The sequence below is a fragment of the Acomys minous genome, assembly GCF_964271855.1.
Source record: "Acomys minous genome assembly, chromosome: 5".
Classification (NCBI taxonomy): Eukaryota; Metazoa; Chordata; class Mammalia; order Rodentia; family Muridae; genus Acomys; species Acomys minous.
Window position 1 is genome coordinate 58,446,188 of NC_140494.1, and position 15,913 is coordinate 58,462,100.

Below are 15,913 nucleotides of genomic sequence, written 5' to 3' on the forward strand. Positions count from 1 at the left end.
TTGTGGTTTGATCAACTTGTTCAGACATGGGCTTTGTACTCTGCCATCTGGTAACCTCTCCACAGGTCCAAAACAATGGACTGTGGTCCATACCATATGATCTTGGACTGAGATCTCAAATAAGCTTTTCTCTTGATCATTTTAACCACCCCAAGGTAGATCACTGCACTGAAAACATCATTCATTTTGAAGTCATCCAAGACTAAGCACTTCAAATACAAAATCCTACCAAAACCTTTTTTTAGTAATATTTTTTATTTTTTACATATACATTTATGTTATTATGCATATATAAAAATAAACTACATACAGTGAGAAGAACCACAAAACAATCAAAAATTATATTAGTGTTACATTCATAGTGTTTTGGCTATTTGTGTTTGGCAACCTTGAAGAAAATATTTTTCTATCTTGGTAAGTCTATAATTCTGAATGTAAATCAATATTATATCTCATCTCTATCAACTTAAAATATCTATCTAGACCTAAAAAGATCTGAAACCCTAAACAAGGAAGCTTAATTGTGAAACTAAACTATTTGGTCTTCAACCCCATCAGAGACTTGAGAAGGAGTAAGATTAATTACCTGAATAAACAGGAAGTGCCGGTTAGCAGCTTATAGTTCCTGACTCACAAACATGTATGTCAGATATATTGAGCCAGAAGGCTAAAGATGATGCTCCAATATTATAGAGAGTTATGGGTGACTGTCCAGGTAACAAACTGTCTCTGTCATTTTTTTCAATGTCATTTTTTTTTCAATTTGGAAGCTGCTAACCTAATAAAACCTTTTATTCCATCAGCCCATTCAACCCTTTGTCATCAGAGCACAGCACGGTCCTTCAGCCTACAGACTTCTTGCCTCCGTCTCTCCATCTGAAGATGCCCAATCTGGGTCATTTCCTTTTTTGTCCAGTGATACACTATGACCTCCTTTTTTAAACAAGCGCCTTCAGGATTCCACATTTTCCTCATCAAAATGCACCTCTGCTCCTCCCCAACTGCTGACATCCTCTGCTCTTTGTTGAAAACACTCTCATCATTGCCCGCAGTGGTGTAATCAGCAGCTCGTGTCTCCAACCTTCACAGCATGGCTCAGAACAAGTACGTACCCTGCTACTATTCCATCACCAAGATCCCTCCACTCACTCCAGCTGACGTTTGACGTTTGCTCAGAAAAGAAGCTTAACCATCCTCAACTTCTCCTCTGCTCAGTGGTGACTTGTGTTTAAGTTTTAATTACAGCATACTACCTTAAAAAAAAACTATCTTTCATCACCACCATAGAAAACAGAACTGTGAATCACTGCACAGTCTCTCAATGCCCATGTCATCACACAACTGTGCTGTCTTGGAGGGGAATCTATTTTTAAAAAATACAAGGTCCCAGATAGAATGGCAGAAGAGCAGAAAGCGTCCATTGATGCTGACCATACCTGTGTTGTGCTAACAACTGTATCTACATTGCCTCATTTAGTCCTGCTAGGTGGGTACTAATCATAACCTTATGCTGCAGACAAATAGATAGTGAAACATTAAGTAACTCATCCTGATGGTGAGACAGTGAAGTCAAGACATTTAGAGACTTAATCAGGTCTCTATACAGATTCAAAGAGAGCTCTGTGTTTACTAAGTAAAATGGCCTCTTGGATTGTCCTCATCCGCAAGGTAGAGAAGTTAAGAATACTAAGACATCAGCAGAGTGCCTTTGACCTAGTTTGCTTTCTATTGATTTGATAAAGACCACTATTATAAATAATTTGGGCCAAGATTTTTTCGGCTTACATGATCACAGTCCATTATTGAGAAAAGCCCGGAAGAATGCAAGGCAGGAACCTGGAAGGAAAACCTGAAGCAGAGCCCATGGAAGAAAGCTGCCTACAGTCTGCTTTTACACATCCAAGATTATCTCCTGAGGAGCAGCACCCGCCCCCAGTGAGCTAGCAGGGTCCTTTCGCATACATCATCAATCAAGAATCTGTCCCATACACTTGCCAACAGCCCACTTGATAGAAGCACCTTCTCAATTGGGGTTCATGCTTTTCAGATGACTCAAGCTTGTGTCGAGGTGACAAGAGCTAACCAGCACAAGCAGTAATTTAATTCATTGAGTTAAAGTATTTTCCACGTAAGAATATAAATTATGACAAAAGAGTTAAGATACCTTTCACATGTTTTAATAATATAAGATAAGGCTGAAGAACAAGAAAAATTAGCTCACTGTATCTTTCAGGTCCATCGTTGTCCTTAACAGAAAGACAAAGGAAACTGAGATACAGACAAACAGACACACACACACACACACACACACACACACACACACACACACACGACTTGGCACCAAGAATTGCAAATGATTATGCCACAGCGATACACTTCACATCTGTCAATTCTGTTTAAATACCACCACCACTGTCTCACACACTATGTTCTTTATAAACCTCTTTGTAGCCCTTGGAAGAAGGGCTTTGGGAATTGATCCTTATAGCCTTTGGGAGTATCAATTCACTTTTACTCTTCCAACCAATTGTATTGTCTAGGTAAGTGGGTCAAAAATCAACAGAAACCCTGTTACACACTCCCACACCCCAGGTTTGTATTCTCAAAACAGCTTAAAGACCCTATTTGTTGCAGGTTATATGAAGTTTCCTGGCTTCAGAGTTAAGGGGAGCCATTCTGAAGGGGCCATCCTTCTGAAACTTTAATTAATGAAGCAATGTCATAGCAATGTCCTTTTGAAAGACATGACTTAAAGGGTTATGGCATCCTGATTAATGAAACATACTGTTGGCTTCAGGAAACAGCACACTTCAAACAGAATGTATAGCTTTAGGTAAAAATGCTGCAGTATGTTGAAGCCACTGTCCTTGTGCATAATTTAAGCCTAACCAAAAGCTACACTGTCAGGTGAGAATGCACATAAGAAATTGTTTTAGTCAGGGTTACTGTTGCTGTGATTTTTTTTTTAAATGACCAAAGCAACTTGGGGAGGAAAGGGCTTGTTTGGCTTACACCCCTGTGGGCCCTTAGCTGCTAAGCTTAGTGCTCAGACATAGGTGAGGAGACTCCCCTGCTGATAACAACCCATGAGACCCAAATGTGGTTTTTAAAAAAGCTAGTTCCTTGCAGACCCTATACCACACCCAAGGTATCAATAGCTGGTCTACAGCCCTATCTTGTGGTGGTGTTTTCTCAATGAGGCTCCTTCCTTTCCGATGACTTGACCAAAACCAGCCAGCACAGAGATCAGCCAGACAGACAGAGGCCAAGTGAGGTGAGAGGAAGACAAGAAGCCTGTGGCAACTTGTCAAGATCTGGGCAATGTAAAGGAGGCAGCTGTCACAGCACAATGCAAGATATCAGAGACAGCAGGAGGAGGAGGGCATCCATCTGAGAAAAGGTCAAGAAGCAGGGTAAAACAGGTGAGGTGATGGTGACAGCTGATGGCTGTGATTGGTTACGTGCGGGGAGACTGATGGAGTAAGGATATATAGTAGCAATAACAGGAACCAGCTTTCTTCCTGACAGTAAATAGAAGTAGAATACGAACAGAGAAGAAAGTCAAATGAGCCCTGAAATGGAAATTAAGGTGCTGATATAGGCCAGTAAGTAGTGTTGTGCGTATAGATGCACGCAGAGATGAAAACAGGCGTGCGCATGGTAGTTCCAGCATGTGTGTATGCATACACATATTCCCTAAGCCTGTCTAACTTAAGGTCATTAGAGAAATGAGCCCCTGGAAGCAATGTACACGCCTGATCACAGGCCCTAACTACCGCTGTCTTCTTAAAGGACTGGTGCTCCTTACAACGCTAAGACTTAGAAAATGGATGAACCTGCTTTTAAAAACCCAAGAAGCTTTACTGGAGATGAGCTGGTGGCAGTTGGGAAGAGGAGCCAGTGTGGCAGGGTTGCCGTCTGTCAAGTATCAGCAGACAATCTGTAACAGCAAAAACGAGTTAACCCTATAATAAAAAAAAGTAACAATCTGTACTGATCCAGGTACATTAATTGAATAGAAAAGCTGTTGAAGATGGGGAACTCCACATAATATTCAGATATATCCTCTGAGATATTTATTAATTATATGGGCCAAATGCATCCTGTGGGATAAAGATTATCTAGATGGCATCACCTCAGGCACGTTAGTAACATAAACATAACCAGTGATGCAGGGAGTGGAAGCTGCGGACTACCTGTTCGGCTGCGATGAGAAAGCCAGCATCGCTTACATAATATCACTGCCAAAGATACCTAACCGAAATCTAGCAGAGAGGAGACTTTACATGTTCACAAATTGCAGGGCATCACACAAAACAATTGGCATTTTACTTTAAAGGCCATAAAAATCAAGGAAAAATAGAAAAGTCGAAGGGAATTTTCTAGAGGGAAGGATGTAAAAGAGACTTGACAACAGAATGTCACACATAACCCTAAATTAGGTGCTCTTGTCACAAAGACCATTGCCGGAACAATTAATGAGACTGAGGACCAGGTGACAGTTATATCACATTAAATGCCCTGCTTGTGGTAATCTGCCTTATTGGCCGGGGGGGAGGGGGGAGACATCCCTCTTGACTTCTGGCATGCGTTAAGGCATTTGGAAAAAAACTACTTACTCTACAGTGACAGAGGCACTCCACAGTGAGCAGGCCAATGGGCAGGATTGATTAAAAAGGGGACAAGAGAAAGCTGTCAGACATGCTGGGATCAGATGTCCTAAGTGTCAACTGCATCAGTTTTAAACCTAAATGGCACCAGTGGCCGCTCCTTGTCAACAGACCAGATTCCTCTCTGGTTTCAAATGTCCTGATTCCAACTAGCCAACCAGCCACATCTTGCTGATCAGACTTTAGTTCATTTTGAATACGGTAAATATGGGAGAGGCTGGCTGGATTCATGGAGCTTGTGGAGCTTGTGGAGTTATACAGCTCCTTTATTTCCTCTTATAATGACATGTGGAAGGTGAGACTTAGTATGGAATCTCAGTTCCTTGAAAGTCACACTTCCTTGAAACATGGGAGAGAGGTGGAAACTCTGAGTGACCACTGAGCTGCTTAGAAGAATGGAGGTCTGGTACAGCGCTGGCCAATGCAAGCCTGCAGACCTGAGTGTAATCCCCGGAGCCCACCTAAAGGTGGAAAAAGAGAACTAACCCCGCGGAAGTTGTTTTCTGAGGCTCAAGAAATGCCTCTTAGTGGAAGAAAGAGCACTGGTTGCTCTTCCAGAGGATGCAGGTCAGAGGGAATTCAACATATTATTCCGGCCTCTGCTAGCACGAAGGATGCACATGGTGCACAGATGTACATGCTAGCTAAACCTTCCTACACATAAAACGATTTTAATTAATTAGTAAAGCTGTCCTCTGACCTTCAAATGTACACCATGGCATGTATGCCCTCCACATACACCATTTGTGTGCTCCTGCACAGTTACATTCATGCACACACACACACACACACACACACACACACACACACACACACACACACACACACGAACCTATAAGCTGTACATGAAAATCAGCTAGGTTTAATTGACTTAGAGTGATAGTCGAATTAATATTTTAGTCTGTCTTCAAAATGCTAGAGAAGCAACGAAGACCAGTTTCAATATCGTCCTCTGGAACAAGTCCTCATTAGGTCTTTGACTGGGAACCAGGCCTGAGTGTTAGCCTAACTATAGAAACCTTACTGCTAATGAGACCTGTGCAGGCCTCACTGTAGGCTCAATTCTCTTAACCAATATATTTTATTAACAACTTAGTGACTGAGCATAACCAAAACAATAGGAAATGAGGATTAATGGACACAGTAACAAAACTGTAAGGATATCAGTTCCGAGGAGTGGTCCTCCTGGCACAATCAGCGGGATTTCTTCTGCTGGAACCTAGTGTAACCAGAACCCAGAACCTCAGTAGGAGCCGGAGCCCCGAAGCCTTACTCTCGAGTGGTTCTCTCTAGGAGCATCTCAAAGTGCAGTGATGAACAGCCAAAACTATCCCAAGTCTCCAAAAAGCCCCGCCTCCAGTTCTGGGCTCATTTATATATCTCCTCCCAGGGTCTGTTCATGGGATCTTTTCAGCTGGCAACAATTAAGCACCCGCACAAGGTGGTTGGTCTTCTAGTAGATTACCCTCACCTGTTCTCTCACAAGACCGTTCCAATCCCACACTTGGGATCCTAAAAAGCAGGTTTATCTCTCCTTCACCTCACAATGCAAAAACAGTTCCCTATGCATTGAAAATGACAGCTTTAATGTTGTGTAAGGCATAATGAGGAGACGTGGAGAAGTAATTTGAAGCAGAATTTTCTTATTACTGTAGGGTATACTAACTGAAATCGCTTTCTTATTGTTAGTTGGTGTTAGTGGTCAGGAAAAAAACTGGAGTCAATGACTCTCGTCCATGGGTTCAAGCTCCTTATAGCTTTGCAGGCACTACATCAAAAGCTGAGGATACAAAACTGGATTAGACATGGCTTCAATTCCCAATATGCATTCAGTTTAGAGCTTATTGTAATGGTTAAGTGAGAAATAATCACAATAGTGGATGTTCACGTAAAATCCTATGGGAACATAGAAAAATGATTGATTCTCTTTTGGGAACACAGAGAACTACAAATTTTCCAAGACTTATCAGTAGTTCAACGTCAAAGTGTTGGAAATACATGACTATGGAGTGCTCTGTCCTAAATAAGACATCTCTATCAGCCCCTTGAAGGCTCAGGGAACATCAAGGAAGCTGAACACAAAGAATGTAAGAGCCGGAAGATGGAGAAGAGTGCTGGGAAACAGCGCCTCTTGGACACCGTGGTCTCAGCAGTGGTTACCTGCATAAAACCGTGCCCATGACCATTTCATCTTGCATAGGGAAAGATTTCAAGACTTCCTCCAATGCCCACTGAAGGACATTGGGCAAGTTAACGGTTACCAGTGCTCACAGCATCTTCTCAGTCAAGTAGCCACTGAAGTTGCCCACTGTAAATAATGCCCAAGCCATGTTCATGCAAGTAACTGCAGTTAAACTCAGTGGGGTGTGGGTTATGAATGTAGACACATGGGAAAGAAAGGCATCAGTGGGTGAGGGGCAGGCATGAAAGAAGGAAATGAGCAAAAATGTATTATATACATGTATATAAATTTTCAAAAGAAATGTAAAGCTTAAGATGACACAAAATATTTAATAAAGATAATTTGTGGTTCTTGCAACAGAAATAAGACAAGAAATGCCCACGTGAGCAAACAGAACATATGTGGTGGGAAAAGAAAAGGAGAGAAGTTGCTTCAAGATGTGGTGAATGATGCGTGAGTTAATATTCCTGTGGTTCAGAGTTGGGGATATTATATTGACAAGAGAATGCACAACACTGTGAAGATCTATGTTTGTGATGAGCTGAGCTGAGCAGCAATGACATTAGAGGCTTTTACACACACACACACACACACACACACACACACACACACACACACACACACACAAATTAGCTAGCCTCTTCCCTAGCACCCCAAGATGCTCTCTTGGGAACTTGCCACCTATATTTCTATGACCTAGTAGCAAAAAAAGTCAATTACTAATACAAGCCTGCATTTCTCTGGTTCTACATTATGGAGGTAATTCATTGGTTTTCTTCCAGTGTTTTGACTTGGAAGCTTGGATCATTAATATTAAGTCTTTCTTTTAAAAACATGTTTTGTGCCTATGAGCTTCAAGAATGTTCATAACACATACTTTCCCAGCAGGAGGAACTATACAGAAACAGCCACAGAATCAGTTATGTCGGATGTGTGCCTCAAGAGAAGAGCTGATGACGTGGGAATGACGCTCTGTTTTCAGTGAACTGGGGAACCTTTCTCTAAACTGTAGCATTTTTTTTGTCTAATCTTGAAGTATAAGTAAGATTGAAATATTTTGACATGGAAAAGGAGAGGAAATATTTGCAAGGCCATCTTTAACACTGACAGGGCCAGCCAAAGAACACAGCTGGACATGTGAACACCCACAGTGATAAACCATGATAATCAGAATAATTCATTGGAAGTGGGAAATGAGCCAAGGCTGACTTAAAACCAAACTGCTGAAAAAAAGGACTCCCTATCTTCATTTTCCACAAGGTTATACTCTCAAACAGTATCAACAAATTACCAAGGGTTCAACTTTCCAGTAGGAAAATCATATGATGTGGCACTATTTTTAACAGCACACCTAATGGCATTTCACAGCCCCCCCCCAACAGGTTTTTCTCTCCCAAGTTTGTATGTGGTGTCTGAGCAAAACAGGGTCAATCTGTCTGGTGTTATCGACTTCATTTTTGTTTAACTGAAGAGCATCAGGACAAGGCTCTCCAATTGGGAGGATGTGTAGCACCAATGCTGAGAAGAGTATGTTCCTAGCCTATGACAGTGTACTATGGCACTTCTCTATACACACACTTCTACCTCCTGCCTGAAGGCAAGGCCCTTCGAGTTATTTTCCTCGAAATGGGAATGAGGTCATGAAGGATTGTTTCCATATCTTCCGGTACACTGCTCTTGTAGCACAATCTGTCTTTAGATCATAGCTTCTTAGCAGGAGAGATGGGTTAAGAGCACTGTCTGCTCTTCCAAAGGTCCTGAGTTCAATTCTCAGCAACCACATGGTGGCTCACAACCATCTACAATGAGATCTGGTGCCCTCTTCTGGCATGCAGGTGTACATGCAGGCAGAACTCTGTATAAATAATACTAACCTATATACCCATTGACCTCCAAGTTCTCACGGATAGTCATATAGGCATTTGCAGTGTCATATGTCCAATCTGAGTTTGTCACTCTCCCATCACTTCATCTTCTCATTGTCCCTACCTACCTCAGATGCAAAGACGAATCTCAAGGGCTCTTGTCTCCCACTTGCTTGCACCCCTTGCATGTTGTCCATCAAGGTCCGGGTAGTCAGTTTTCAGAGTGTCTGTATAAATTTCATTTTGCTCTTCTCCATCACAGGTCAAAGTACAACCACCTCGGCCATGGTGGGGCTTTAGCTTTTTAACTGCCTGAATGTTCCTCTTTGTTCCTTCCACCCTAGCCACCATACAACTAAGTGGATGGTGTGGGCGTGCAACACTGACCTGTTGCATGCTTTTCTCTGATGTTGAGGAGCAAAGGTCTTTGGCTAGGCATTATCCGACTCATACACCACTGGTTCCACTTGCCATACCTGTGTTAGGTACGTTTAGTCCCCTGTCCTTCCCAGCTGGCGTCTTCATTCACAAAATTCCTTCTTCACTAATGGCACTGAATTTCCCTTCCCCTAAGACATTATAGTTTCTAAGGCACATCATTTATTAACAGTTTTCTAGAGAGAAAAACCCTTATCTCATTAGAAAAACATAGTTGGAAAATAATATTGATTTTTTTAAAAGTCTAATTTGAAGAGCTGTGACCCTTGTTGTTAAATAAGTGTGCTCAGAAAGTTCATATTTCCTTGTAGATGTTTTATAATTCATTTTACTTTGTTTTCCTTCTTGCAATCATAATCACACAACTCCTACATATTTGTGTCACCTAGCCAAATGTGAACTCTAAGAGATTGTATTTACCACGAAGTCTTCTAGGCATGGAATAATACTTAGCACAAAGCAGTACTAAATAGTACTTCTTGAATGAGAGAACACGCTAAAAAGTTAACTGTAGAGGGCTTTTGGTATTGCCACAGGCTTCCTTGTTTTTTCGATAGCTCTTGAAATGCAAACAAAAAGGAAACAATGGCCAAGGAAAAAATGGCTTTTTAAAAATGAAAACATGAGCTTGAAGATGAGGCTATAAAGCCAGAATACGAAGAGATCCGCAAAAACCATAAAATTATAAAGGCAAGGATGCTTCTTCAGTTCAGAACTGAGCAAAGGCTGTTTGGTTTGATTTTTACTAGAGCTCTGGCGTCCTCTATTGGTAAAACAGAGAAATGCAGCGTCTGCAGGGAAGTGGCCTTTAAAGTGGGCTTTGGAATTAAGATTGTTAAACTAAGACTGTTGAGTACCTGTTTCCATTTTAAAAATGTTTTTGTCTGATTAAGTGGCTTCATCTCTCCCACTCCATATGACGCCCTTGATTACTGTCAGTAAAGTCATGAGCCCTGTATTATCGAGAAGTAAGGACAATTGCTGCATGCTTAGCATACATGCACTTCAGTTTAATTCTTCCGTAAAGAAAACACTCCAACTTCTTTAAGTCCTTTTTTTAAAAGTGTGGTGTACATCAGAGCAGCTAGTCTGGCACTTAAGTAAACTGTAACGCTGAAAGTGACACCACAACCACCACATGCCCTCAGATCTTAAAATACACCCAGTTCTAGGCAAATACCAACCCTTGGAATTCTGCCGGTCTGGCACAAGGTAAGTGATCATCCAATTAAAAGGATATGGGGCTTCAATTCGAGTGTTAGGAAAAGCTTAATTGTTATTTGACTTAAAGAAGAAAGGGTGTCACTCTTGTGTAGGCTGGGTGATTTTAATGTGAAAGTGATAGAGGGAAAGGCAAAACAAAAACAAAACTGGCTATGATAAGAATAATAAAGGAAGAAAGCAGGCTTACTCCAGGCACACGAGAAAATAAAAGACTAAGACCATTCCGTTTTCAACTGGATCAAGAAAATGGAATACTACTCAGCTATTAAAAACAAGGAATTCCCGAAATTTGTGGACAAATGGATTGATCTAGAAAATATCATAATGAGTGAGTTCACCCAGAAGCAAAAAGAGACAAATGGTATATACTCACTTATATCAAAACACTAGTCCAAGGGATACGTACCATGAAAAACTTTACTTACCAGGAAAGTGGGTCAGAGGAGAGGACATCCTATTGAGACTTTAGGCGAGAGTAGCATGGAAGAATGGGGAAATAGTAGGACCCACAGGGTCCTGGAAACCTACAAGAAGAACTTTATGACAGGCAGATCTGGGTCCTGGGGTCCTCCTTAAACTAAGGCACCAGCCAAGGAGAATATAGGCAGTAAACTTCGAACCCCTACCAAGACCTAGACGATGAACATGATATTCTCCACCGTTGAGTGCAGAGTGAGATCTGACTCTCACATGAACTCTGGTGCCACTTTTCTGACCATGTCCCCTGGATGGGGAGGCCTGGCGGCACTCAGAGGAGGGATAGCAAGTTACCAAGAAGAGACTCGATATCCTAAGAGCATACATAGCGGGAGGAGGTCTCCCTCAATCACAGACATGGGGGGGGGGAGAAGGGGGGAAGTGGGAAGAAGGGAAGAATGGGAGGAAACAGGGGGAGGGCTAACAATTGAGATGTAATACGAATAAATTAATAAAAAAAATTTAAAGAAAAAAAAAGAAAAGGGGAGTTGCGAGTGGAAGCTGCCTCCTTGGGTATCAGAGTTCAGCACCTCGGAAAGCACCCGCTCTTCCTGCATGGGGTTATACATGCTCTTTGAGGTTAAAGTATTTGTGTGTGTGTGTGTGTGTGAGAGAGAGAGAGAGAGAGAGAGAGAGAGAGAGAGAGAGAGAGAGAGAGAGAGAGAGAGAGAGAGAGACAGACAGACAGACAGACAGACAGACAGACAGACAAGAAATAGAGAGACCAAGACAGTACACAGAGAGAGAGAAAGACAAAAAGAAAGAGACAAACAGATAGGACAGAGAGTGAAAGGTAGATAGACAGACAGAGATTGCTCTAGCTGAGTACTCAACTCAGTACTCTACCAAATATTGTGAAATCAACATTGTGCACAGATACAGTAAAATTTGCTTCTTCCTGTGTTAACCTTTTCCCCTGAATCAATGATGTTTGATCATTCGTAGTAATAAAGGCCATACCCAGTGGCTGATCAGTGGTGGCTATGGGCGACCTCTTTAAGATCTAAGTAGGATGGCCCTAGGCAATGGGACACAGTCCCAGCTGGACCATTCATTCATGTGTTTATTCCCAAGTCTTCAAAGACCAAAACATTCCTTGGAATTATACTTAAGAATTACATGAAACTCTGCAGGTTCCGTGCAAGCCTTATATAGGCATGGATAAGTAATCCCAGCACTTAGGGAGGCAGACACAGGTGGATCTCTGTGATTTTGAGACTGGCCTAGCCTACAAAGCGAGTCCAGGACAGCCAGGGATACACAGAGAAACCCTGTCTGTGTCCAAGGAAGGAAGGAAGGAAGAGAGAGAGAGAGAGAGAGAGAGAGAGAGAGAGAGAGAGAGAGAGAGAGAGAGAAGAGAAGTGCTTAATTGGGGGGTGAGGCAGAATACCATAGGAAAAACTCAGGAATTGCTTCTTGAAAGTGTTAATTGCACAGGATGAAATAAAGAAACAAACTCAAAAAAATGTTTTTACTGCATCAATGAGATGAATGAACACTTATAAGTTGCAGTTTCCAGAATGAGACATTCAAAGCAGACTTGTTAAGAATGCCATACATTAACAAGAATTAATTATGCACAAATTAAATCTGAATAAATCCACACCATGAGAAGAGCAATTGGCAATATTTCAAGTACTTCTGAATTTGAAGAAATATGTGATTTCCCAAAGCTATACAGATTGTCTTCTTTTAAAAATGACATTACAAGCATCACAAGTGGGATTGATTTGTTCCTCAGGTGTTACCAAGGCTTGAAATGCCCCTTGAGAAGCATGGCTTGCCTTTCCTATGTCTGCACTGAGGAGCAGTAGGGAAGATGCAGTGTGGCAGGCAATCCCACCACTGCCACCACCTTTTCCCATGTGTGCATGCAAGGTGAAATCCCAACATGGGGTATATAGGCCCCAAAGCTCAGGAGCCTGAGGAAGAAAACCTGTTCTCTTACCATGGGCTTCATCTGTCTGAGGTTTGGGTCCATGGTGTCTCTTTGTAACCCTAATCTACGTATCTAACAAAGAGAGCCACAAAGCAGCAGCCTATGAACGCCACTGCAGAGGCTGTGATCACCACAACGACAACACTTCCAGCCATGTTGACCAGGAAGCCCAGGCCACCGCCAACCAAGATCTGAGCCAGCTGCACCATGCAGGTGAGAGCAGCGCAGTCCAAACCTTTGCCTCTCCCACAGCTGCCAGGGCCTCCAGGGGCTCCCTGCTGCATCTGCAAGGGAACACAGGAACAGCAATTGACCTACAAGGCATTTCCACACAGGGTCAGGGGTCAGTGTACTTTCTCTGTGAAGAGCCCAATGGTAGATACCTCTCTGCTTCACGGGTTCTTGGTTGTAACTATTTGGCTCTGCTTTCACAGCTTAACGCTTGTGCAAGAATAAGTTGCATTCTAATGCAACCTTATGGGCATTGGTGTTAGATTTCATGTTATTTTTCAGTGTCACAAAGCAGCATCTTCTTTAATTTTGTTTTCAATCTTTTACAAACTTAAAGGGATTCTTATCTTACAAACTGTTGAAAAGCAAGCAGCAGGCTGCCTTTGACCAGCAGGCTACAGTCTGCTAATTCCTAATTGAGGGACTCAGGGAACTCCATTGATGCTGTCTTCCTGATATGCAAGGAAGCCTTTTCCTCCACTGTTAATGAACTTTTGGCTTAAACATTAATATAGTCAGAATTCTTTGTAAGAAGTAAATAAACACAATATTGCAGAAACTCAAAGCACCAACCCGAATCTTTTCTCTTCCATGGTGTTAAAAAGCCAAACATTTTCAAAAGAATGCTAACTTACTTTTAAACATAGGAGAAGCCAGGTTCAACCCCTTCACGGCCTGGTTATTCTGTAGATATTTGACTCCAATTGGCTCATATTGCCATGTGGTGTCTCTTACACGCTAGGCCTTGTGCAAGGCTGCTTTGCAGCCAGCACCTTATTTTGTCATTAACACCCACCAAGGTGCAAGTACTACTGTCATTATCCACAGGACAACAACAGCACTGGCTGTCATTTTTGGAGACCTGTGAGCTATTAAGTAGGTGCTATGCTGAGCACAGTATATACATTCATGGTTTCTTTCCTACCTGCTTTACGTAGTAGATATCATTTTTCACTTCACTGATAAGGCTATCTGGTGCCTGAATGATTGTTCTCTCTACTTTTAAATAAAATAAGCCTTTTGAAGAAAAAAATGAATATTATCCTCTCAATAAAAAAATGGGTATATATGAAAACACATTCATATTTGCTTGGTTTTCATTTTAAAATATTGAAAAGTTAAATTTTTAAAAATCTAGCAAGAGTGATAACATAGCATGCATAGGGTGGGGGCGTGGACAGAAGAAATATGAAGGAAGCCACTTTAAAAGAACACATTTGGACATTGTTATTACTGAACCTCATGGGACCATCACCTCTTATAAAAGTGAGCTCACCGTACGTTTTGTTTACTTTGTGTCAGGCCCAAAGGAAACTGCAGATTATGGGGTTAGACGAAAGCCAGCACTCCTCAGGAGCTTGCGAAGCTGTTTCCCCTCTAGCAAAGGAGCCATTTCCCTTGTCACTAGCAGAAGGGGCAAATGGCTGTCTGTGCTGCCTCTTATCATACCAGAGTGATGCTGTTACACACTGCGGAGTCCGTGCTAATGTGCTCTTCCCACCCTCACCCCTACCCTAACCCCTCCAGCAAATGGCCTTCCTTCCTGCCAGCTATATTCATTGTCCTTATAACCCTGCTATTTTGGCTATGCTCACTCTTTCGCTTGTGCTCTCTCTCTCTCTCTCTCTCTCTCTCTCTCTCTCTCTCTCTCTCCCCTCCCCCTTTCTCTGCTCTCCCATGCTCAGTCTGCTGGCCATGCTTCATCCTACTACTTCTCTCTATTCTGGACTCTCCTAGATGCCTCTGGCTGTTCTCTCTCTCTCATGTCTACAATGAAAACCTTCCCCATAACCATGGGATGGCCATGTCATCAGCTTCTACATTCTGCTGCCAGTAAATTTTTCCAAAAGAAGGAAGATTTTCTGGTGACTGTTTTTTTTTTTAAACAGCAGCCCTTCCCCCATGATGCACTGCAATTTTTACTAGGGGATAAGAGCAGCCACCACTCTTGCTTGGAAGGACTCAGCTCCTGGTGCAGCTCTGCCTTGCTGCACATGCCAGATCGAATGATGCTAGACACAAGATGAGTGCACAGACTTGCACTCGCTGTTTTATGGTTTCAGGCTGAGATGGATTCAACTCACGGTTCCTGTTCTCAATTTTTTCATCATTGCTTCATTTAAAGAAGCGGAAGTCAGTGTGCACAGAGAGACTGTTGCACCTTTTTATGAAACGAGGCAATCATTCTAGAACAGAACGCCCCACACTTCTCATTGTCAAGTCCAAAGGAAATTCTAATTCCCCAAACTCCAAAACTCAGTGCACACATCCAGAAATGGAAGGCTAGGCCCCACTCAGGTCAGACTACAGAAGGATTCCTGGTAGTTAGATAAAAGCCAGCACTCCTCCGGAACAGTTTACTCTCTGCCAAAAGGAGTCATCTCCCTTGCCTCGGACAGAAGGGACATATGGCTCTCCATTAACATCTACCTGTGGTTATATATCCATGTCCATGCTGGCCTCCAGATTGCTATAGTACTCATTATACAGTTCAAAGCCCCCATCCTGGCCCTACACACACACACACACACACACACACACACACACACACACACACACACACACACACACACACACACGCCTCTACTCCAAACCCCTAGGCCTGCTCCAGCTCATGGGTGTCCCCCCCCCTCCGCCTCCAGCTACTCATCCTCCTTATAACCTTCTACCCTCCCTAGTCTCTCTTGATATTCTGTTTTTCTTCTGCTTCCCTAGCCTTGGCTATGTCCAGTGGGCTGTTTGTTTGGTTTGGTTTGGGTTTTGAACTCTTCTAAATGACTCTGGCTATTTTCTCCCTCTTATCCACAACTGAAAAACTCCTTAATGGTTGGGTGACTGTTTCAATGGTTTCTGCACTGTACTCCTGGGCTACAGCCATGAGACCCAT

General features: G+C 42.4%; 1 protein-coding gene across 1 annotated transcript in view; it reads right to left on the reverse strand.

The window, feature by feature from the left end:
* Positions 1 to 12,356: 12,356 nt before the first annotated feature.
* The window catches only part of SLC45A2 (solute carrier family 45 member 2), a 28,713-nt gene continuing 25,156 nt past the window's right edge, over positions 12,357 to 15,913 (reverse strand). The window contains exon 7 of the mRNA XM_084782129.1: positions 12,357 to 13,079. Within this exon, the coding sequence (XP_084638255.1) occupies positions 12,855 to 13,079 (225 nt within the window). The 3' untranslated portion in view covers positions 12,357 to 12,854. The remainder of the gene's footprint in view (positions 13,080 to 15,913) is intronic.